The sequence below is a fragment of the Plasmodium malariae genome (genome assembly GCF_900090045.1).
Source record: "Plasmodium malariae genome assembly, contig: PmUG01_00_32, whole genome shotgun sequence".
NCBI classification, from domain to species: Eukaryota; Apicomplexa; class Aconoidasida; order Haemosporida; family Plasmodiidae; genus Plasmodium; species Plasmodium malariae.
In genome coordinates, this window is record NW_021638305.1 from 1 (window position 1) to 20,830 (window position 20,830).

At 18.7% G+C, this 20,830-nt stretch overlaps 3 protein-coding genes and 2 pseudogenes across 5 annotated transcripts; 1 reads left to right on the forward strand and 4 right to left on the reverse strand.

The window, feature by feature from the left end:
• Nucleotides 1-1,939: 1,939 nt before the first annotated feature.
• On the forward strand, nucleotides 1,940-4,574 carry PmUG01_00058100 (STP1 protein; the record flags this gene model as incomplete). Its single annotated transcript, XM_029004822.1, has 3 exons — nucleotides 1,940-1,960; nucleotides 2,092-3,147; nucleotides 3,426-4,574. The coding sequence occupies 3 exons, from the start codon at nucleotides 1,940-1,942 to the stop codon at nucleotides 4,572-4,574; spliced, it is 2,226 nt and encodes a 741-aa protein (XP_028859102.1).
• A 3,887-nt stretch (nucleotides 4,575-8,461) lies between these two features.
• On the reverse strand, nucleotides 8,462-9,429 carry PmUG01_00058200 (fam-l protein; the record flags this gene model as incomplete). Its single annotated transcript, XM_029004833.1, has 2 exons — nucleotides 8,462-9,217; nucleotides 9,352-9,429. 2 exons carry the CDS (start codon nucleotides 9,427-9,429, stop codon nucleotides 8,462-8,464), a joined length of 834 nt encoding a protein of 277 aa, XP_028859103.1.
• A 4,277-nt stretch (nucleotides 9,430-13,706) lies between these two features.
• On the reverse strand, nucleotides 13,707-14,354 carry PmUG01_00058300 (annotated as a pseudogene). The gene is given in 3 exon segments: nucleotides 13,707-13,823; nucleotides 13,837-13,929; nucleotides 13,944-14,354. Coding segments are annotated over 3 exon segments (621 nt in total).
• Nucleotides 14,355-16,060: 1,706 nt separating this feature from the next.
• PmUG01_00058400 (Plasmodium exported protein, unknown function) lies at nucleotides 16,061-16,906 on the reverse strand (the record flags this gene model as incomplete). The annotated part of the gene is made up of 2 exons (XM_029004844.1): nucleotides 16,061-16,699; nucleotides 16,820-16,906. 2 exons carry the CDS (start codon nucleotides 16,904-16,906, stop codon nucleotides 16,061-16,063), a joined length of 726 nt encoding a protein of 241 aa, XP_028859104.1.
• Nucleotides 16,907-20,473: 3,567 nt separating this feature from the next.
• On the reverse strand, nucleotides 20,474-20,829 carry PmUG01_00058450 (annotated as a pseudogene). Its single transcript has 2 exons — nucleotides 20,766-20,829; nucleotides 20,474-20,631 (listed from the first exon to the last, which is right to left on the reverse strand). Coding segments are annotated over exons 1-2 (222 nt in total).
• Between the last annotated feature and the right edge of the window lies 1 nt (nucleotide 20,830).

Consider the following 20,830-nt stretch of genomic DNA (forward strand, 5'->3'; position numbering starts at 1 on the left):
AAAAAAAAACATTTTTATAAATATTTTAAATTAAATTTACACAGTTGTTACTAAAATAATTTCAGATATTTCAGAAAATCATATTATATTTTTTAATGGCACAAATTAATCTTCCAGTATACGTTTATCATGTAAATTATGTTTACATATATCTATATAATATATTCAAATGTAAAAATATAAATAAAATATATTGTAAAACGTAATAAATTATTTTTATGCATAATATGTTGTATATTGTTATTAAATAACATATTTAAAAAAAAAAAAAAAAATGGAATATATTACAAGAGATTAAAGTAAAAACAGTATATCAACGAACAAATATATTTTATATAAATAAATGAAAAAATAAAACAAAAACAGAAAAAAAATTAAATATAATTCTTTAATATAAATGATTTATTAAAAATAAACATAATAATGCAATTTTTTATGTGAAGTATTTTGTTGCAAAAATTTATTATTAATATATTATTTTTTAGTTATCTGATCGTTCTCTATCTCAAATGTAATTGTTTCAAATGAAACATTAAAGTAATTATGTATGTAGCATATAAAATAATAACCTATGTTTTTGGTTATTAGTCTAAATTTTTCTTCATTCTCACTTATTTATTTACTCCTTTACGATATTATAAATAATTCAAAATATTTTTTATTTTACCTAATAAATAAATATTTGCTAGTATTAAAAAGATATTTCCTCATAATTAAATGTAGAAAAGACTAAAAAAATATGTATTATATTTTTAATCTACCTATTATAACATACATATCAAAAATTAATAAAAAGTAATTACAAAAATTCAATATTTTTTGTTATATTAGATTTAGTATATTACTCTATTTACAATCATTTATAATGCTAATATTTTTTAATAAATTTTTATAATTTATTTTACATCTTTTTAACTTATTTTATAGTTTTTATGTTATAATTATTTCTTATTTATATTTTATATTTTGGTTAAGCAGTCAAACATATTTTCATCAATTATTACACCAAAACAAAATTTTAATTAATTAAAATTTTGTCCAAATATAAGATTCTTAACTAAAAGTGATAATAGATACATAAAAAAAAAAAATAAATACATAAAAAAAAATTAATTAAGATTATTCTATGAAATAATATATAGTACAAATAAGGAATTATTAGGTAATAGATGTAAATATAATATATAGTGTCACAAATACATTTTAATGATAAGCACATTACATAAGTATATAAACAATTTTGTATAATTTATATATTATTAGGTTTCATTCGTATATACAATGCAATAAATATGAAAACATTTTAACATAAAAATGATAACTATATAATGACTTATATCAACAATAAGTGAAAGAAATAAAACAAAAAAAACAAAAATAAAAACGTATTATAAGTATTAATAATAATTTGGTTATAGATTATTTATTCTAGGAAAAACATAAGAATAATCAAAATTATATACTTTAATATAGGTAATAATATCCATACACATATGTGTTTGTACTATGAAAAATGAAAAAACAGCAAATATAGATTAACGAACATTTTTCAGAATAATATTTATATTACATGTTGGTGTCACTTATGTATACTGTTTTATTGTTACTATCCGGGCTTTCCCTTTATAAAGATGATATTATTTCTAAAAAATATTATATACATAACTTTAAATTAATATTAAAATATAGTTATGATATATCTCTATTAGTGATATATTTACTTAAACTAAAAAAAGACAAGAAACATACAAAATAAATAGAAACGTGTTTGATTAATATAGAATTCATATATATATTCTTATATTAATAATAATTTTATAATTTTCTTTAAATATGATATATTAATTTAAAATTTCCCGATTGGTATATATAATTAAATTAATTTGTATTTTTATTCCAGATCGTTATTTATAACGAAATACAGTGTTAATAAACCATCATGGATAGTTGTTTTTCCTCTGTAAGTTTAAATGCTTTTTAATAGACTAAAATTTATAAATAATTTATTTATTTATCGTAGAAATGTAATAATAAAACTATCTCAAAAATTCATAATTAAATAAATAATAATAATAATTTCTTTTAATACAGAATTATGATTCCCTAGGTTCTTATTCTATCGAAGTCACTCTAATACCATATTTCAAAATTATTAAAAAAGAAATAATACAGAAAATAAATTCCTTAATTAATGTAAATAATAAAGATAATTTTAGGGAAGGATGCAGATATTTGGCTAATTATCTAATTGAGAACAGTAATCCACCACAACTTTATAAAGATCTTAAAAGAACATGGAAAGGAGCAATAAACTTTTGGTTAAAAAATCATTATAAAAAGCTAGATAAATATGGAGGATGCCCTTTGATTTTAGATGAAAAAGATAAAGAAATTTTAGAATTAAAGTATGAAGAATTAGATTTCTGTGAAAAGAAAAAGAGAGACTTCGATGAAATAGATAAGTTACGTAAAATATCAAAGGATTCTGGTATATATAGAAGTATGTGTAACGCATATAACGAATGGATTGAACAGAAGAACAACTATTTTGAGCACAGGAAAAGCATTTTTAAAACATGCTACGGAACAAAAGGCCAAAAAAAAAGAAAAAGAGGAAGATCAGGATTTATATGCGACTTAATGAATCCTCAAACTTTCCAAATTATATCTAACTGCCCCCCACCAAATGTACTACCACCTCGTAAAGCTGAACCTGCAAAAGCAGATATAGATTCACAAAAACGAGATCAAGAAAAACATGAAGAATCAACTATTCCACATGAATCACCGAAACAAGACAAACAAACTCATCCTACAGAGAGAACTGGAACTAAAGGAATAGATCAAAATTTAGATCATAATCAAAATGTACAAAAAACTGAACGAGATCTGGAACCTCCAGTTCAACTCGAAATACAAACACAAGAACAAGTATCATCACTTGAGTCTTCACCTAAGGAAAATGATCCTAATCCTGAAGATTCTTTACAGTCTGAAACACCATCACTTTCCCCAAATTCTGAGTCATCCAGAGAAGTATCAGGCGTATCTATACCATCTCCCCAATATTCACTAATCATCAAACGAGATAATTCCTCAGAATATAATCAATCTCCTAAAATATTAAAATCCCCCTCAAGTGCTTTAGTTACCCCTATATCCTCTGTAATTACAGGTAAGAGTAATACTACTTATTTTTCTATTATAGAAATAACTACATAAATTAATATATATATTTAAAAACCATTACGGGTACAACAGGAAAAGCGTCTACCATACACATATCATCTATATTAATAAGCTTCTTAATTATTATCGTATTTTCTCTTTTTATCAAAGTAAAGAAAATCCTAAGAATTAAGAATATGATAAGCATTTGATTATTGTAATATTTTATTTTTTAAAATTTTTTTTATATGCTGCAGTTCGCCTTATTACGGATGTTGAAAAAAAAAAAAAAGATAAACAAAAAATATGTAAAATTCCTGAGAATATTAATACCTTCATCCCGTACAAGAAGAAGTGAACTTCTAACACAGGGTTATTTAGAACACCCCAAATATGGTGATGAAGAAATCATAAAAAAACTAAAAATACATGAATGTAACATGATCAAGAAGGTAAATACGTTAAATCAAAAAAATGAAAGGACTAAAACTATCATAGAAGTACATTTCGAAGTACTTGAAGCGTACAGAAAAGAAGAATGGGAATGCAAAAAAGGAGAATTTTTAGAAATATGCCTAGATGTATTAACAAAAGAAAGATATGAAACTCATTCTAATTTAACAAATGATGATCTAATAATGAAAAACGATAAAAGTTGCGATCATATTGAAAAACAAGAAATCTTATGGAACAAGTGGATAGAAAGACATAAAAATATTTCTGATAAATTTAAAAAAGTGGACTGGTTTAATAATTTGAAAAATGATTGGAAAAAAGAAAAATCATACATAAAAAGAATGGAAGAATTAAAAAATAAGTCATCGAATGAATATAAAAATGTTCTGTTCTTGGAAAGAGAGAAAGATGTATGGAGGAGGTGGATATCAGAAAAGGGAAATATTCTAAAACAATATATTGATCTAAACTGGTTTAATGAATTATCAGAGGTTAACCAGAATATATTAGATGAATACAAAAATGAAGAAAAATCAAATGATGTGTCACTAATAAATATAGAAGAACTGGAACATAGAAAAAATTATGAAGAATTATATAAATATATAAAAACAAAATTACTATCAAAACTTTGTATATTAGTACTTATGACAATATTAGAAGAATGCAAAAAAGAAGAGTATATAGAAGATAGAGAATTACATTTAGATAATTCCATAAATGAAAGGAAAATTAAAAAAAATTCAGAAAAAATACCAGAAATTTCAGATAAATTTATTGAAAAGTATAGTAACGTTTATGAAAATAGCAAAAATAGCAATATTCATAATAATATAGAGGAGAACTTCTTTAGGGAAAAGATGAATGATTGGATAGGAGAAGAAGTAACATATGTAAATTCCATAGAAAGTTTGAGTAATATTGACAAATATTATAACAGTTCATCCTAGAAATTGATACAAATATATTCGATAGTTGCTTAAGATAAAACTGATATATATAAAACAATCTTCCTGAATTTTTTTATACCAAAAGGAAATAAAGTATAAGAAGAATGTAAAGTAACGAATAATACAAATAAGAAAATAAGACATAAAATATAATGTAGGGAATGTATTTATATTAAAAATATTTCAATGGCATATAGCTTCTTTGTTTTTTTATGCATATGTTTAATAACGTTGTATTATAGCAGATTCAATAAAATAGGGAATTAATATATATATTAAATGTAAGAACATTTATTTATGATATTTAAAGCAAAGTTCTTTTATTTTTTTCCTTAATAAATAATTTCTTACAATAATATATTAATATATATATTGAAATTTATATCTTATATTTTTAAATTGCATAAATTGCATAAATTTTTTGGTATTTTTCAGAATAATACATATTTTTATGCTCAAAACCAGGTTCTCACAAATGTAACATTGTAAAGTAGATTATGACCCTATATAACCATTTTATTACATATTTATTATTTTATTTTTTAAGTTTTTCTCAGTTTTCCTATATTATTAATTTGTTTAAACTTATATTTATTAATTAAATTTTATAATTCACAACAATATAATATTATGTATTTCTTAAAAGGAATTAATTTTTATTATGTTTTATAATAATAACATTTATATTACTCTATGATAAAAAAGAATGATCACAATTCTTTTATAATTTTATTTGGTTTCACGTTAAAATACGCAGTTACACGTTACGCTGAACGGCATATATTGATACATACAATATAATATAAAGATTAATCAATTTTTTATTAACCTAAATGAAATTTTAAAAATATAGTTATTCTTTTATTAATAGGTAATATGGAAATAATGCATTTTTAAAAATTAAATATATAATTCAGTTATGTAACACACATAGCAATAGTATATTACATTCTTTATTTTAGGTACTTTATGTTTACAAAAATAAAAAAAAAAAAAAAAAAGGAATATATATATGTTTTCCGTTTTTTTGTTAATTATTTTTCACATCTAAGATATTCTGTTAACTAAAGCAAAAGATTATAATATTTTGGATAACTTCAAAGTATAAATATTGTTTCTAAACTAATTTAAAAAGATTTTTATAAAAAATTTATAGTTTTAACACATATAATTGTATATTTATGAATTCGTATATATGTATATATATAAATATATATATATATAATTTTTTTTTTTTAAGAGTAGTAATCTAAAAAAATTTTATCACATAAAGATAATTTGATCATTTATTAATTTCCCACTTATATTCAAAATGTATCATGAATAAAAATGTGCAATCAGTTAAATAACTTTTTTCACATAATGAACCTAGTAATTCATATGTTATATACAAAATTAAAAAAAAAGGGAACTTCCATGTGTTATTTCTTGTTCATATTAATGAATTATTTTATTGGAACCAGGTTAAGGATCATTTTGTGATATTAGGAAATGAACTGAGTAATGTCAATTAATAATTCACATAAGTATAAATGTTTTTTAATAATTAACAACTTTACGGTTAGTGAAATTTATGAAAATTTATTTTTCTTACATAGTAATTTTATTGTTTTAAAAAAATAAAAACTCTTTATTCATATAATAATATGCTATCTATTTATAAGTAAGTACACAGAAACACAGAATTTAAAAAAAAAATATTATGAAGTTATTTATTATTTGATTTTTAAATATGAAAAATACTTCCTCTAGATTTATATATATGCATAGTCAAACCATATCCTGAATTTATTCATAAAAAAAATGGTATATTATTTTAAGAGAGAATTTATTATATATTTAATAAATATATATAATAAAATAAGTAAAATACTTCAAAAATATCAATTCATACATATTTAAACATCTAAATATATAAACAAAATTTTTTTTACGAAGCTGTATTTATATATATAAATGAAAAACATAAATTAACGTAGTAATCTGCGATTAATATAAATTCAATAAATGTATAAGACGATATTTTATATCATCCGCTATTGATTCTTTATATATCAGAAGAATTATATAAATCGGAAATATATTTATAATATATTATGTTATATGATTGAATTACAGTACATAAATAATTGCCAAGAAAATTAATAATTTTATAGTATTATTTTATAAAAACAATATATTTGTTTTTAACTAATAATTTCTTCACTACTTCGAATTATCATTTCATTTTTTATAGTCCGTAATCTTGATATCTTTGTTCTAATGAATTTTAGTTAACTCATTTTTTATATACTTTACATATGTTTTCTTATTATAATGCAAAATAATCAATAATTTAACATTAAAGTCACATTAAACTGTCAAATAATTATGTATATATAATTCTTTATAACAATTTTAATATTTATAATATTTTTGTTAATTTTTTTTTTTAAAGTATATCTTTTATATAAATCAAGAGAATTTTATAAATAAATTTTTGTTTGTTCAAATTTATATTTTTACAACATTTTTTACGGAATTTTTTTTTTTGCTATATCTATCTTTGTTTTTATTTTTATTTCATATATTACGTAAATTTTCAAAGAAAAAATATTATTATATCTATAATTTGTCCTTTTTGCTATAATACATTAACTGAATGTAAACAAACATTAGTCACATATAAATTAGAATAATTTTTCATTAATAAAAGTATTATTCTGAAAATTGAAGTGTTTTAGATATAAAATTAAATCTATAATATTATTCCTATAAAACACTATTCTTTATTTGAAAATTTTAATTTCGCCAGATAATAATTTTTGGTCACTGGTAATATGAATACAGCTGGAAATTACTTTTTTCATATTATAAATTTAAATGATATTTAATTTTCATTTATTAATTATACATATATAAGTGAATTCAACATTTTATTTAATTTATTTTTCTATTCCGTGCCTAAGTTCCTTTTTTTCTTTATATTCCATAACAGTACACAATGTTAATATAAAATATGGTTAATTAGTAGTGATATACATATTTTAAGTATCATATATTTCTTTTTTCTTTTTTATAAATATATTATTATATTCTCAATAAATAATTTTCTAAAAGATGCATAATTATTCATTTGTTTTTTATAATACCTCAATTATCAATTTTATTCTTTTAATTAATTTTTTATTTATATTTGTGTACAAGCTGTATATATGCACTTGCGTAAATAAGATGTTTTTTTTTTATTCTGTATATCTTCAGTAATATATTTTATCTGGAACAACGGTATAAGATAATTTTATTATCCTTATTTTTACAATGTGACCTTTTTTACTCTAACGGTGTAAATCACATTTTAGAAAAAAAACATCCATATATTGCTAATATAATATTTTATATTCTATAATAAAAACAATATAGGTAATAAAAAAAAAAGACACATTTATTGTAAACAAAAAAATAAATAACACATTTTTCTATTAATCCCCAAAATAATATTTTTATATTAACAAGGTATAAAAACTAAAATTATAGTAGTTTAATTCAGTTTTGAATTATCACCCATTAATAAAATTCCACTAATTTTCCTATTATACATTAATTTAATTCATATAAATTTATTTTTAATGAAATTATATTTTAATGCAATGATGTACATACTAAACCATAAGATTAAGTTTAGAATAAGTAACATTTTATAATATAAATTAAAATATATTAAAACATTGATAACCACAAACTAAGAACATATATTTTTTTCTTCTATACATCAGAAAGATTATACATCGATATTCGCAATTATAAAAAAAAAGCAATATATATACAATAAGTACATATGTAAAGATGATACAGTTATTACCTTATATTAAAGTCTATATACATAACAAATATACTTATTATTAATTTTACCTATTCTTGAATTTAATTTTTTCATATTTTTTAACTTTTTTATGGTAATAAATAATACCTGATATAATTGTAACTCCAAGAATAAAAAAGGATGTGAAATATATTAGCGTACCAAAAAAACCTGGTGTATAAATATAATATTTTTTATTATTTTTAACTATTTGTTCCATAGGCTTGAAAAAAAAAGAAACAGATTTATTCTGCAATAAATTCCGTAAATTTTTTGCCCAATTGTTTGAACATGTAAGACTCATTATATAATAAAACCCACGTAATAACCCATAACCAACAGATAAATCTAATATGAGCCCTAATGACAAAAACAAAAACAATAATAAAGGTATAACAAATCGTAATCCGTATTTTTTACGTATTATTGTTTTGTACAACTTATCACTAATTATCTTGTTTTTCTCAAGAAAATTCTGATAATCAATTTCTTTGAATATTTTTTTTTCAAGACGTGAATATTTTTTTGTTTCAAATATACAAGACTTATTTTTCATAGCTTTTCTACGACCCGATGCATGTTCTGATAACAATCCATGTGAATATTTATTCTTTGCGTTGTTTTTGTTTTGAGTATTGTAGATATATTTTTTTTCTTTTATTCCATAATTTGTTACATCTTCTTTTAACACTGTAATACTTTTTTCTATATTGTTCTTACAATTTGCTAAAAATCGATAAGTTCCTGTACGTAATTTTCTATAAATCATGTACTTCTCATTAAAAAATCTTTCAAACCCTCTCTAAAAAAACAATTTTTATATAATTATTATTTGAAAAATATATGATATCAAGCCAAAAAAAGAATTAATAAAAATAGAATACATTTAATATTAATAATTAAAATATTTTTGAATATATAAGCATACCATATCACTGTTAAGATGGCATATCCAAGATGAAAATACAAATAAAAAAATTTTAATAAAAAAATTAACTTAATTTTTTGTTCCATTATATATATTTTTAATATTCTAATATATTCATTAAACAAAATATTAAAATTAAAAAAATATTTTCCTAAGATATAGAATAATATATTCATTTATTTTTTCGTTTTTTTTTTTTTTATATGTAAATAAAATGTATATAACTATAATGATTTTTACAAAAGGACAGAGAAAAAGACAATAAAAAAATATTATAAATGTAATATATTAAAATTATTTATATAAAACTAATTTACACTTAAATAATTTAAAATAATTTCACTAATGAATAGTTAAATATATAAATTATTTTGATTTTTTTAGAATGGAAATGTAGTTAAATTGTAATTCTATCAACTCTTTTTGAAATAAAATAAAAAGTAAATATAATATTTATTAATATTTTTAAATATTAATCTCGTATAGAATAGGTAGAATATAGGACACAGATAATACAGAGAATATATTGTACTATATAATGAGATAATTGTAAAAAAATTTAACAAAGTATTTTGTTATTATAATTTTTAAAACATTATATTCTGGAAAAATTGGTTATTATTCTTAATAAATATTAATTATTATAATATTAAAGTAACGGTGATGGTAAATTAATGAAGAAATACATTATTAAGCATATTATGATATATTAATTATAGCATTTTTACTTACAATAGTCTATAATATATTTAAAAAATATAAATAGCAATTATATAAAACGTTATATATTTTAAAGGTAAATAAATTATCACTCATTATTTTTATTTATAATTTTAATGTTTAAAATAATTCTACTTAATTTTCTCAATTTTGTTCTTATTTATATATAATTAAAAGAAATGATCTCATAATATAATAAAAAAAATAATAATAATAAAAAGTAGTTGTTCCTCTATCAAATATAATGTTATAAGATAATTTTGTTTTATAAATTCACACCTCTAAACTTTCAATAATTATGCATATTCATATTATTTGTTACTATTAATTTATTATAACATAGGTATTCAAGTAATTTTTATATAATGGAAATGAATAAAAAATTACATAATTCTAATAATAATATAATAAATATAACTATACTTTAATTTTATTGTAAATAGTTATAATACATAATTTTAACGATCTTAATCATACAATTCTTACATAAAACAATTTTCTACCAATGAAAATGAACCATTTTTCATGAATAAACTTAACCTGACACTCTAATATATAACGGCATTTCTCATTATTTATATTATGATAACTTAATTTTTATAGATATTGTACATTTCATTCAAACAAGTGTTAAGAGAAAAACACGGTTTTAAAGAATTAATAAGATAAATCACTAAATATAAAAACAAAATATGTTATAAATTACTAAAAATAGAGCAAATATTTTAAAAATGATACTATAAATCTATGAAGTAACATGAACTTAGAAGAAAATAAAAAGTAAATATGCGCAAAAAGTAAAAAAAAAAATTCTTAAAACTATATGTTATTATGAATAATTTGTTTTTATATATAATTATAACATTTACTAAATTTAATATAAGTTTTCATATAAATTTTTTCACATATGTTATTTTTCTTTTTATTTTTTTCTTATATATATTTCTATTACATTTTCTATATTCCTTCTTTTTACTCTACTTCCTCAAATAATATGTTATGCTTTGCGTCCATTTAGATTTATTCAATATTATAATCTTTATGTACTATAAGTAGCATACAAAATTTATTTTTATTATTTTTTTTTATATACACATCTAATTACATAAAAATGTATTTTTGTAGAAAATCCAACAATAAAACAAAAAAATATAAAAAACTATTAAATGTTACTTATTTATACAGTAATTACTATATTTGGATATAATCTTAATTTAAATGGGATAATTTAGATAGAACATTTTTTTTTTGTACATTTAATTAAAAGAAGAAAAAAGAAAATTTTAAATATTATAATACTTAAGTATAATAACATGAGGAAAATAAATATATGTACTGTAATCCTTTTAACTTTTTTTTATAATTATAACTTTTATTTATATATATATTTCACCATATATCTTATAATTATTTTTCGTCATATAATACATATTGTTACAGTAATCTAAGAAAAAAACTTTTACTTTATATACTTAAATATTTATAAGTATAATTCATATTCTCAAAAACATCTGATGAGATTTTATACAGAAGGGCACTTGATATAAAATATTAAATCACGAATAACATTATGTAAAAGATGATAATATCTAGTAGAATTATTGTATTCCTTTGTTTCTATTGTCAATAGTGCAAACAGATATATTTCTTTTAATACTTTTTCATTACATATTCAAAAATAAAAATATTTTATTTTATTTTTATACAATCACTAGAATTAATATAATTAGGTATGTACCAAAAGAGTAAAATAAATGTTACATAAAACCTGTATTATAATATAAATTAAAGAATTTTTAATATGAATATAATTTTTTTTAACTAAATTTAAAATTATAAGGTATACCTTAAATTTTTGAATTCCAAATTTAAAGAAAAATAGATGTAGAACTTTCTACTTTGTAGATAACATATTAAAATGTATGCTTAATAAAATATCATAAAAACATTCTGTATTATGTTATCAAATATACTCTTAATATTCCCCAAAGGATGTAAAATATATTTGTACTTTGTACCACTATACTTTGATGAAGAAACTGAACGAAAATAATAGAACTTTTGCATAAAAATGTAAACTGATGAAAAATTCAGAATAAATGAAACAAAAATATGTAAAATGTAGAGTTCATATATTTAAATGGAAATAAATAAAATTATTAATAAAATAAAAATAATTAATAAAATAAGAAGCAACAACTATTCTAGTATATAGGGTACAAAAACAATTGTATTGTCCTATTCAAAGAGTATCACCACTCACATTAAACACACGGAAAAATGAATTAATATATAATTAAAAAAAAAAATAATTTAATTTATAAAAAGTTTTAAAATATGAAATTTATATTGCATTAGAAAAATTCTTAATGTTCTTGAATAATAGAAAAGGAATATATTGTAGTTATAAAATTACTAAATCATGGTATTCGAAGAAGAGACATGTTTAATACAAATTTTTTCGTTACAAATAAAAACTTGTTCATTTATTAAAACATTTTAATAGCATAAATTTTTTTATTGTAAATATAATAAAATAATTCCTATAAATTTATTTTGAAAAATATTAATAACAATCAACAATATTTTAAAATTTGTACCAATTACAAAAATAGAGCGAATTTAAATTACAACAGATAAATAAATAACATTTAGAAAAAAAAAAAAACAATTAAACTTAATAACTTATTTATGCTATATTTAACTTTATTAGTTATTTTTATCCTATGATGATTTTAGAGAACAAATAAAATAGATAGCTTATTTACATAAAAAAGTCCTCTATAATATATTTTTAAGTAATTTTTACAAAACTTAACTAATTATATTACAAAGAATAATGATAAAACAATAAACGTTTTTAACGATCATTATATTTTAAAAATATATAATTTTCAAGTTATCACTTATAAATAATTCATAATTAAATACGTATGTCATTTTATTATATATAATAAAATTCAAATTTATGCCAGTCCAAAAAAAATAAAATTTGAAAAAATGATATTTACATTAAATTTGTTTTTTAAGACACTTATCATAAAATTTAATTAATATATCTGTATTAAATCTTAATTTTAGTAAAATACATACATATATACATATATATATATATGTATGTAAATTTACAAAATTACATTCAATTCTTTTCATAGAATACAAAAAAAGACATTTATTTATAACATTAAATCAAAAATATATTTTCCTGAGAACATCTTCATATAATAATTTTAAATCAGAACAATATGAAAAATAAAAAGCAAAATACATTGATATAAATATATATTATCAGCGTTCAATAAAATTATATGTATACTGTTATAATATATTAATTTTAATGACTAAATATATATTCATAGAAATATATTTTAATACACAAATGTATATATTATACCATAACATTTAATTAAAAAACAATAATTTAAAATACAAATTATAATGGAATAAAAAAATTTGAATTTACAAAAAAAAGAAGGATATATAATTTTATTAATGTGTATAAAAGAGGCCGCATATACACTTGCATTTATATCATTTTAGAAATTAAATGCATACTTTTTATGTATATCGCTGAAAACATTACAGTTATCACTTCTTATTTGAGTGTTCCTTACAGAAAGATATATATTCCTTATTACTCATTTTAGTCAGTCATTAACATATTTCTTTTATATTTTTCAATATTTTATAAAATCATACAAATAGCTACTATATGTATAACTGATAATATAACCATAATTATGCTAAATAATATAGTATTTATATAGGGTTATATTACCTGTGAAAATGTGTTTGCTGAGACTTTTGCAAAATTCTTGTAAAACTCGTTTTTTTCAATTTCAATTTAAGGAATATTCAATTGTTTTTATTCTTATAAAGACGATATTGCTATATCTAACAAGAACAAATTAAAAAATAGGAAAACTCCAAATGCGTAACTTCTAAATTTAATTTATTTTAAAGATATATTACTAATTCTCCTGTTTTTTTCAGTAAAAATGATCATAGTCTTTTTTTTAGATTCAATTATTTTAAAAAGGAAATGTTTTCCGTTAAACATTCCATTATTATAATCTATAACTTCTGTAAAATATTTTGCCTTATTTAATAAAGTTTCATTTGATTATTTGTTTTCACTTTTAGTTCCTTTTTCATTATTAGATATATATTCCCGTTTTTTGACTTCACTATTTGTAATCTTTTCTTTTAACCATACGTTGCTTCCATCCTTATCGTGTTCATATTTTGCTAATAATCTATATATATTTTATCTAATATTCTACAAGAGTTAAAGTTTCCATTTACATATTTGATAAATATGCACTAAAAACGCAAATTATTTATTTTTAATATGAATAAACTAACGCTAAAATATATAATAATAAAAGTAAAATTTGAAAAATATATATAATAAAAAATATACGTATATGATATTATTATCTTACATAACTATTAAAATTGTATGTCTATGTTAGAATGATATAAGAAGATGTTTTAATTAATATAGTTGTCTTAATTTTTTTATCTATTATATAAATATTTAATATTTTATCTTATTTAAAAAGAACATAATTTGCAATAATATAATATACTTATCTGAGTTAATACATTTTTTACCACTACAAGGTATTCTATAAAACAAAAAATGTAAAAATATTCCTAAGGAAATATTACTTTTTAATTATTTCACAATTTATAATTGTTAATATATTATATATTGTTTTTATATATATATGTATTATAATCATTTTGCGTATTTACCAATTTTTAGAACAATGCTAATATATCTTATTTAAATATTTTTATAGATTCGTCCTGCAAACTATTCCCTATTTTATAAGTATTACTTCTCTCACATGTATTATAAAAGTGAAAGATTTTGCCTAAAAAATGTAAATATTTCATATCAATGATAAAATGATAAGAAAAAAAACTATCCACCATAGAATATAAATAAACGTAACTTTCATAATTATATGCATCTATAGTTCTTACAAATAAATTTTTGTTTTTAAGATATAAAATTACAACGTAATAGTAAAAATTAGAATAAATTTTATAGTAATTAAATAAAGAAATAAAATTTTTATTAATATTTTTTTTTTTCCAAGAACAATGAAATATAGAAATAATACAGTTTTTAGTTATTATTGTTCAAATTATAAATATAGAATTATTATCCTTGTTAATGAAACATCATTCCTTTATAAAATAAAATTTAAGCGAAACAATAAAACTATATATGTTTTTATCTTTTCATTAAATCCTATGTGTTTAGAATACCCAATTTAGTACAATATTATAAATATTTCATATTTAAAAAGGTTATTATTCTTATATATATTTACAACATTACATTTATTATAAAAAAAAAAGAAAACATATATAAGGAAATTTTTTTACAATAACTTTATTTTATAACATATTTTTCATAAAACGCATAAAATGAATGTTAATTCTTTTTTAAGTATATATATATATATACATATGGATATAAAAAAAATACATTCCATATCTTTCATCATATTGTAAATAATACACATTCATTTTTAATATTAAACGAATAAGTTATTATTTTATTTTTACATAAAAAAATATATTATGCCTATATAAAAATATAAAAATAAAACAAATTGTTAAGGTAGCAAATACGATGTGGAACAGTATATAAATAATATCATATAAATTTCGTCTTTTTATACATTAATTTTAAGGTTCATATATATATTTTTCTAAAAAATTTTGATTAATATAGAAGTATATATATCAACCATAATATTGTTTTAACCTGATGAATTCTCTCAAACACGATGAGAAAAGAAATAAATCTTTTAAATTGACCAATAAAAATAAAAGTGTACATTTATACTGTTGAGGATCAAATTTACAATACAAATTCATGTGGATTTGCCATATTTATGTAATTATATGTATGTTTGTTATTTGGCAATAATATTTAAAAATTTATTGAAACTTATTGTTATAAAAGACTACTATTCAGTGAGAAGGATATGCCGTATTATGCAATTCACTCTTTATATGTCTTATCTTGCCATATTTTAAAATTTGTCTATGGAGATAAATCATTATTAGAATATCTATAAACACGCATATACACGTTAATATACCTAATCCAAGACCCCAATTTAATGTAAATTTAAATTGTAAGTTTTTATATGTACACAGTAGTAAAGATCCTATTATTGAAACAAATAAATGGTTGATAGTTACAGCACAGATAAAAGATTTGTTTACTTTTATATCATTTTTTAAAAACAAAAAATCAGCATTTGTAAAATGCCTAACTTTATTTTTATAGTATATTTTATCTAACATCCTTTTTTCAAAATGTGAATTTCTTCTACTGTATACCGAAGATTTATTTATATTAGTATGGCCATGTTCTACTATATTATTTAATAAACATTGATTTGTTCTTTTATTTTTTCCTTTTTCTACTTTTCCATTGCTTGAAACACACATTTTTGAGTATTCATTGATAGTTGGTATATCTTTTTTCAACCGTGCAATAATTGGACCCTTTTCATGCTTATATTTTGCTAGTAATCGATAAGTTATTGTATCTAATGTTTCATCAATATTTTTTCTCCCAGCCAAATATTTATTAAAGGTACTCTAAAAAACAAATATTTATTATTCAAAAGAATATCTAATTTTATGGTAACACAAGTATCAATAAAAATAAAACTAAAAAAATGTGAATAATAAAAATATCTCTAAATAAAATCATAATACCATATCATGATGAAAATGAGATATGCAACTCAATAGGATAAACAAACAAATCCTAATATAATATGGTAACTTAATCGTTTGTTCCATTTTACAGATCTTTAAATTTTAAATATAATTAATACCTAAAAAATTAACAATCATATTATATGCTCCTAATGATTAAGGACTTTTTATTTATTTATTATAATTTTTTATATTTTTATATGAACTTAATAAAATGAATATATTCATAATTTTTTTTATATCATTTACGCAGAGAAATTAGATTATATATGAATTATGTTATTTATATTTAAAGAATATTTACAAAATAACTAACCTTAATAAAAATAATACAATTTTAATTTATTCATCAATATATAATTAAATATATTAGAGTAATCAAATAATTTTATTTTTAAGCCATTTCAAAAAAAAAAAAAAATATATGATTTCTCAACATTTCTATATATAGTATTTATGGAGTATATAGAACATAGATAATATAGATATTCTGTTGTACTTTATATTAAGAAAACTATAAATAATATTAACGATTATTTGTTATCAATAATTATTAAATTATTAACATTAAATTATGGGAAAAGTTCTTGTGATGATATAATATTATAACCACATAATAATATGAATAATCAAGAAAAAAATATAATTTCTAAAACTTTTTCTGTCATATGATTTATAGCATTGCATTAATTAAAAAATAATATTTGAACTGTTCCATAGCCTATATAATATTTAAAAAAATCAAATATATAGCACACTAACTTGTTTAAGAAAAAATATACATTTAAATTGTAAATTCATAAGGTACTTTTACTTTTGTAACACAACTGTTGCAAGTCATAATTTTTAATTATCTTTATTTATGCATTTATTACTAGATAAATATTTTTGAACCCAATTTTTTTTTTTTTTTAAAGATATATATATATTGAAGCAATGTTAATATAATAAAAAAAAAAATTTGTGATATACCATTAATATGCTGTTATAAACTTTAATTTTCCTATATAATAAAAATTATAATTGTATTTTTTTATGTATATAATGTAGTTTATATTTTTCTATATGATAGTAAATTGATATATATAAAATAAATTAACTAGTTTTTATTCTTATCTGTCTAATTAAACATTACTTTTAAATTCTTATAATTATTCGAAATTAAATAATTAAACAAATAATTATTTTAATAACTGATAAATGCATATTTTATAAGAAAAAATATATTAAAATTCTTACAATTTAAATATAATTACTATGATGCTTATTATGGAATAAGTAAAATTAAGGAGTTATAGAGTTATTACAAATACTTCTGAAATAAATCAGTTATATACAATTATATGGAAATTATAAAATATCAATCCATAGATAACTTTTATAATTAACATTCACTATCTGATAAATAGATATAGTACTTTTGTGTTTTTTTCATATTTATATTAATATTTTGGTAAAATATTAAAAATATTAACTCTTATTTCTATATACAATATTGTAATACTAAATCATATTAGAAAGTTAGCTGTAATATTTTAGTAGTCTTATATGTACGAATTTTTACTTAAGCGCCAAAATTAGAAACATACATTTTTTTATTAATTATAAAATTTGTAAACTATCTTCAATATAAAAGAAAAAAATACAAAAGAAAAATCCTGATGAATACTTGTAATACTTTATATATATATTTTTTAAAAAAACAAATAATTCACTTATAACTGTCAATTGCAATAATGTATTGTTTTTTCTTTTTTTTCATAAATTCATTTTTCGTACATTGAGAATTAGTTTTTAATTAGTATACAAAGTTTATTTAATGAATTAATAATAATATAACAAGTGAATTATTGCATAAAATAAATTATTAATATCTTTTTTTTTCATTATAACTAAATATTGTTTTCCATTTATAAGTTTATTACACATAATATTTATGCATCGTTTTGAAAACATAAAATATATTTTATATATTACAAAAATATAATCTGGTTAACAAAAATATTTACTAAGAAAATTATTATGAACTATAATAAAATAAATTAATATAAAATTATTAATAACTCCTATAATCTTGTAATGTAATTTTGAATAACTTAATAAACAAATTTTATAAAAAACATATTATATAAAATATATTAAATTATTAGATCAAAATTTACAAAAACCCAAAACAAAAATATATTAAAAAAGTATGTAATAAATCAAAGTAATGGTATTTAATAATTTCTTTTAAAACACTAAAAATTATATACGCAACATATATGTTAAATAAAATTACATAATTTATTTAAGTTAAACAAAACTATTAAAATTTTTTATATATATCAATGACAAGTAAAATTTTATTTTTCTGCAGATTGACACTTAATTGACTGTTTATTATATTTTTTAAATTTTTTTATTAAATTTTTTTATAAGCGCTTTCTTTTTATTTTATAGATTATTTTTCTTTAATTATAAATTAAAAATTTTTATTAATATTGGAAGATTTAATAATATATGTTTTTTCATATAATAATTTCTGATAGAACTTCATTTAAAAATATATCTATAATTATTTTACCGAACAACAGTAATATATAATTTTTTAAGGACACTGTTTAATTTCTATATATAATTCTTACTTTATCCTTTTTCCTTTTTTTTTTTGATACCAATATTTGTAATAATATTTGTAATAATGTACTTATTTTAATTCATTTTGTCATGTATATTTATAATATATTTCCCTAATAAATAATATATATTAATGATAGCATAAATTAATATCTTTAGTATTCATCATTAATTAAGGATATATATAATAAAAATCTCATATGGTACAGAGTTCATATTATTCATTAACTTCATCTATTTATATATATAAAAGCAGTGTTCTTCAGGTGAAATATTATTTTACCAGAAAATTAAGATAAAATAAGAAAATATAATTCTTATTAAAAATACAAAACATTTGCACATATATGATAACATAGTCTTGAAACTTAATTTTCTATTTATCTTTTCATATAAAAATGAATTTACATAAGAATTATTATTTGATGCTTTACATGAATATTACATTTAGAGAAGTTCATAAAGCTCCTATTTTATTTGTTAATTTACTTGTTCTGAACTTATTCATTATATATATGAATTCAAATTTATTTTTATATCAAATATAACTATAACATATTTCTTATATTCAACTCTTTAACCAAGTATAAAATGAATTTAATAAACTATTTTTGAGTATAATTAAAACAAACAAAAATATTTTACCAATAGGCATTTGCAACTTGTACATTAATGGAGACATAAATTAGTAAAAAAAATCAAAATTAAATATATTTTTTAAATTTAAGAGATGATATTAGAATTTGCTAAAATTATAGTTATTCAATAAAAAAAAATTTAATAAAAAAAAAGGTATCATAAAAAATTTCTAATAATAATATTATTAAAGTGTATATAACAAAATACATACAAATACATATAAAACGTTAAAAACTAAATGTAATATATTTTAACTATAGTTCTTTCTTTCTTGCCTTTTTATAAATATGTCTATTTAATAGAAATGTATATTTAACTCAATTTTGTTCTCGTTATAATATATTTAAACTAAATTATTTGATATTCTCTATAACATTAATGAAATGAAGTTCATTATTCTATATTTACTACACTAAATCTCCTTCTTTCAGAATTCCTATACGTACGTTTTATAAATCTCCTTGGTATTCTTTCCGTATTTAATTCAGCGAAATTAGTCCTATATCTTTTTTTCCTTTTTTTAATTTTACCTATATGTGATCCAAAGGGAGTAAACTAATAAACATATCATATACGTATAACACATAAAATATGATTATATTAAAATTAAAATATTTTAAAATGAATTTACTATTATTGAAAATTTATAGTGTATTTTTAAAATAAAATGAAACATTTTATTTACTTTAAAATAAAGGTAAAAAGACAAAAATTATTCCCATTACCGCAGCAACAACAATCGAAATACGG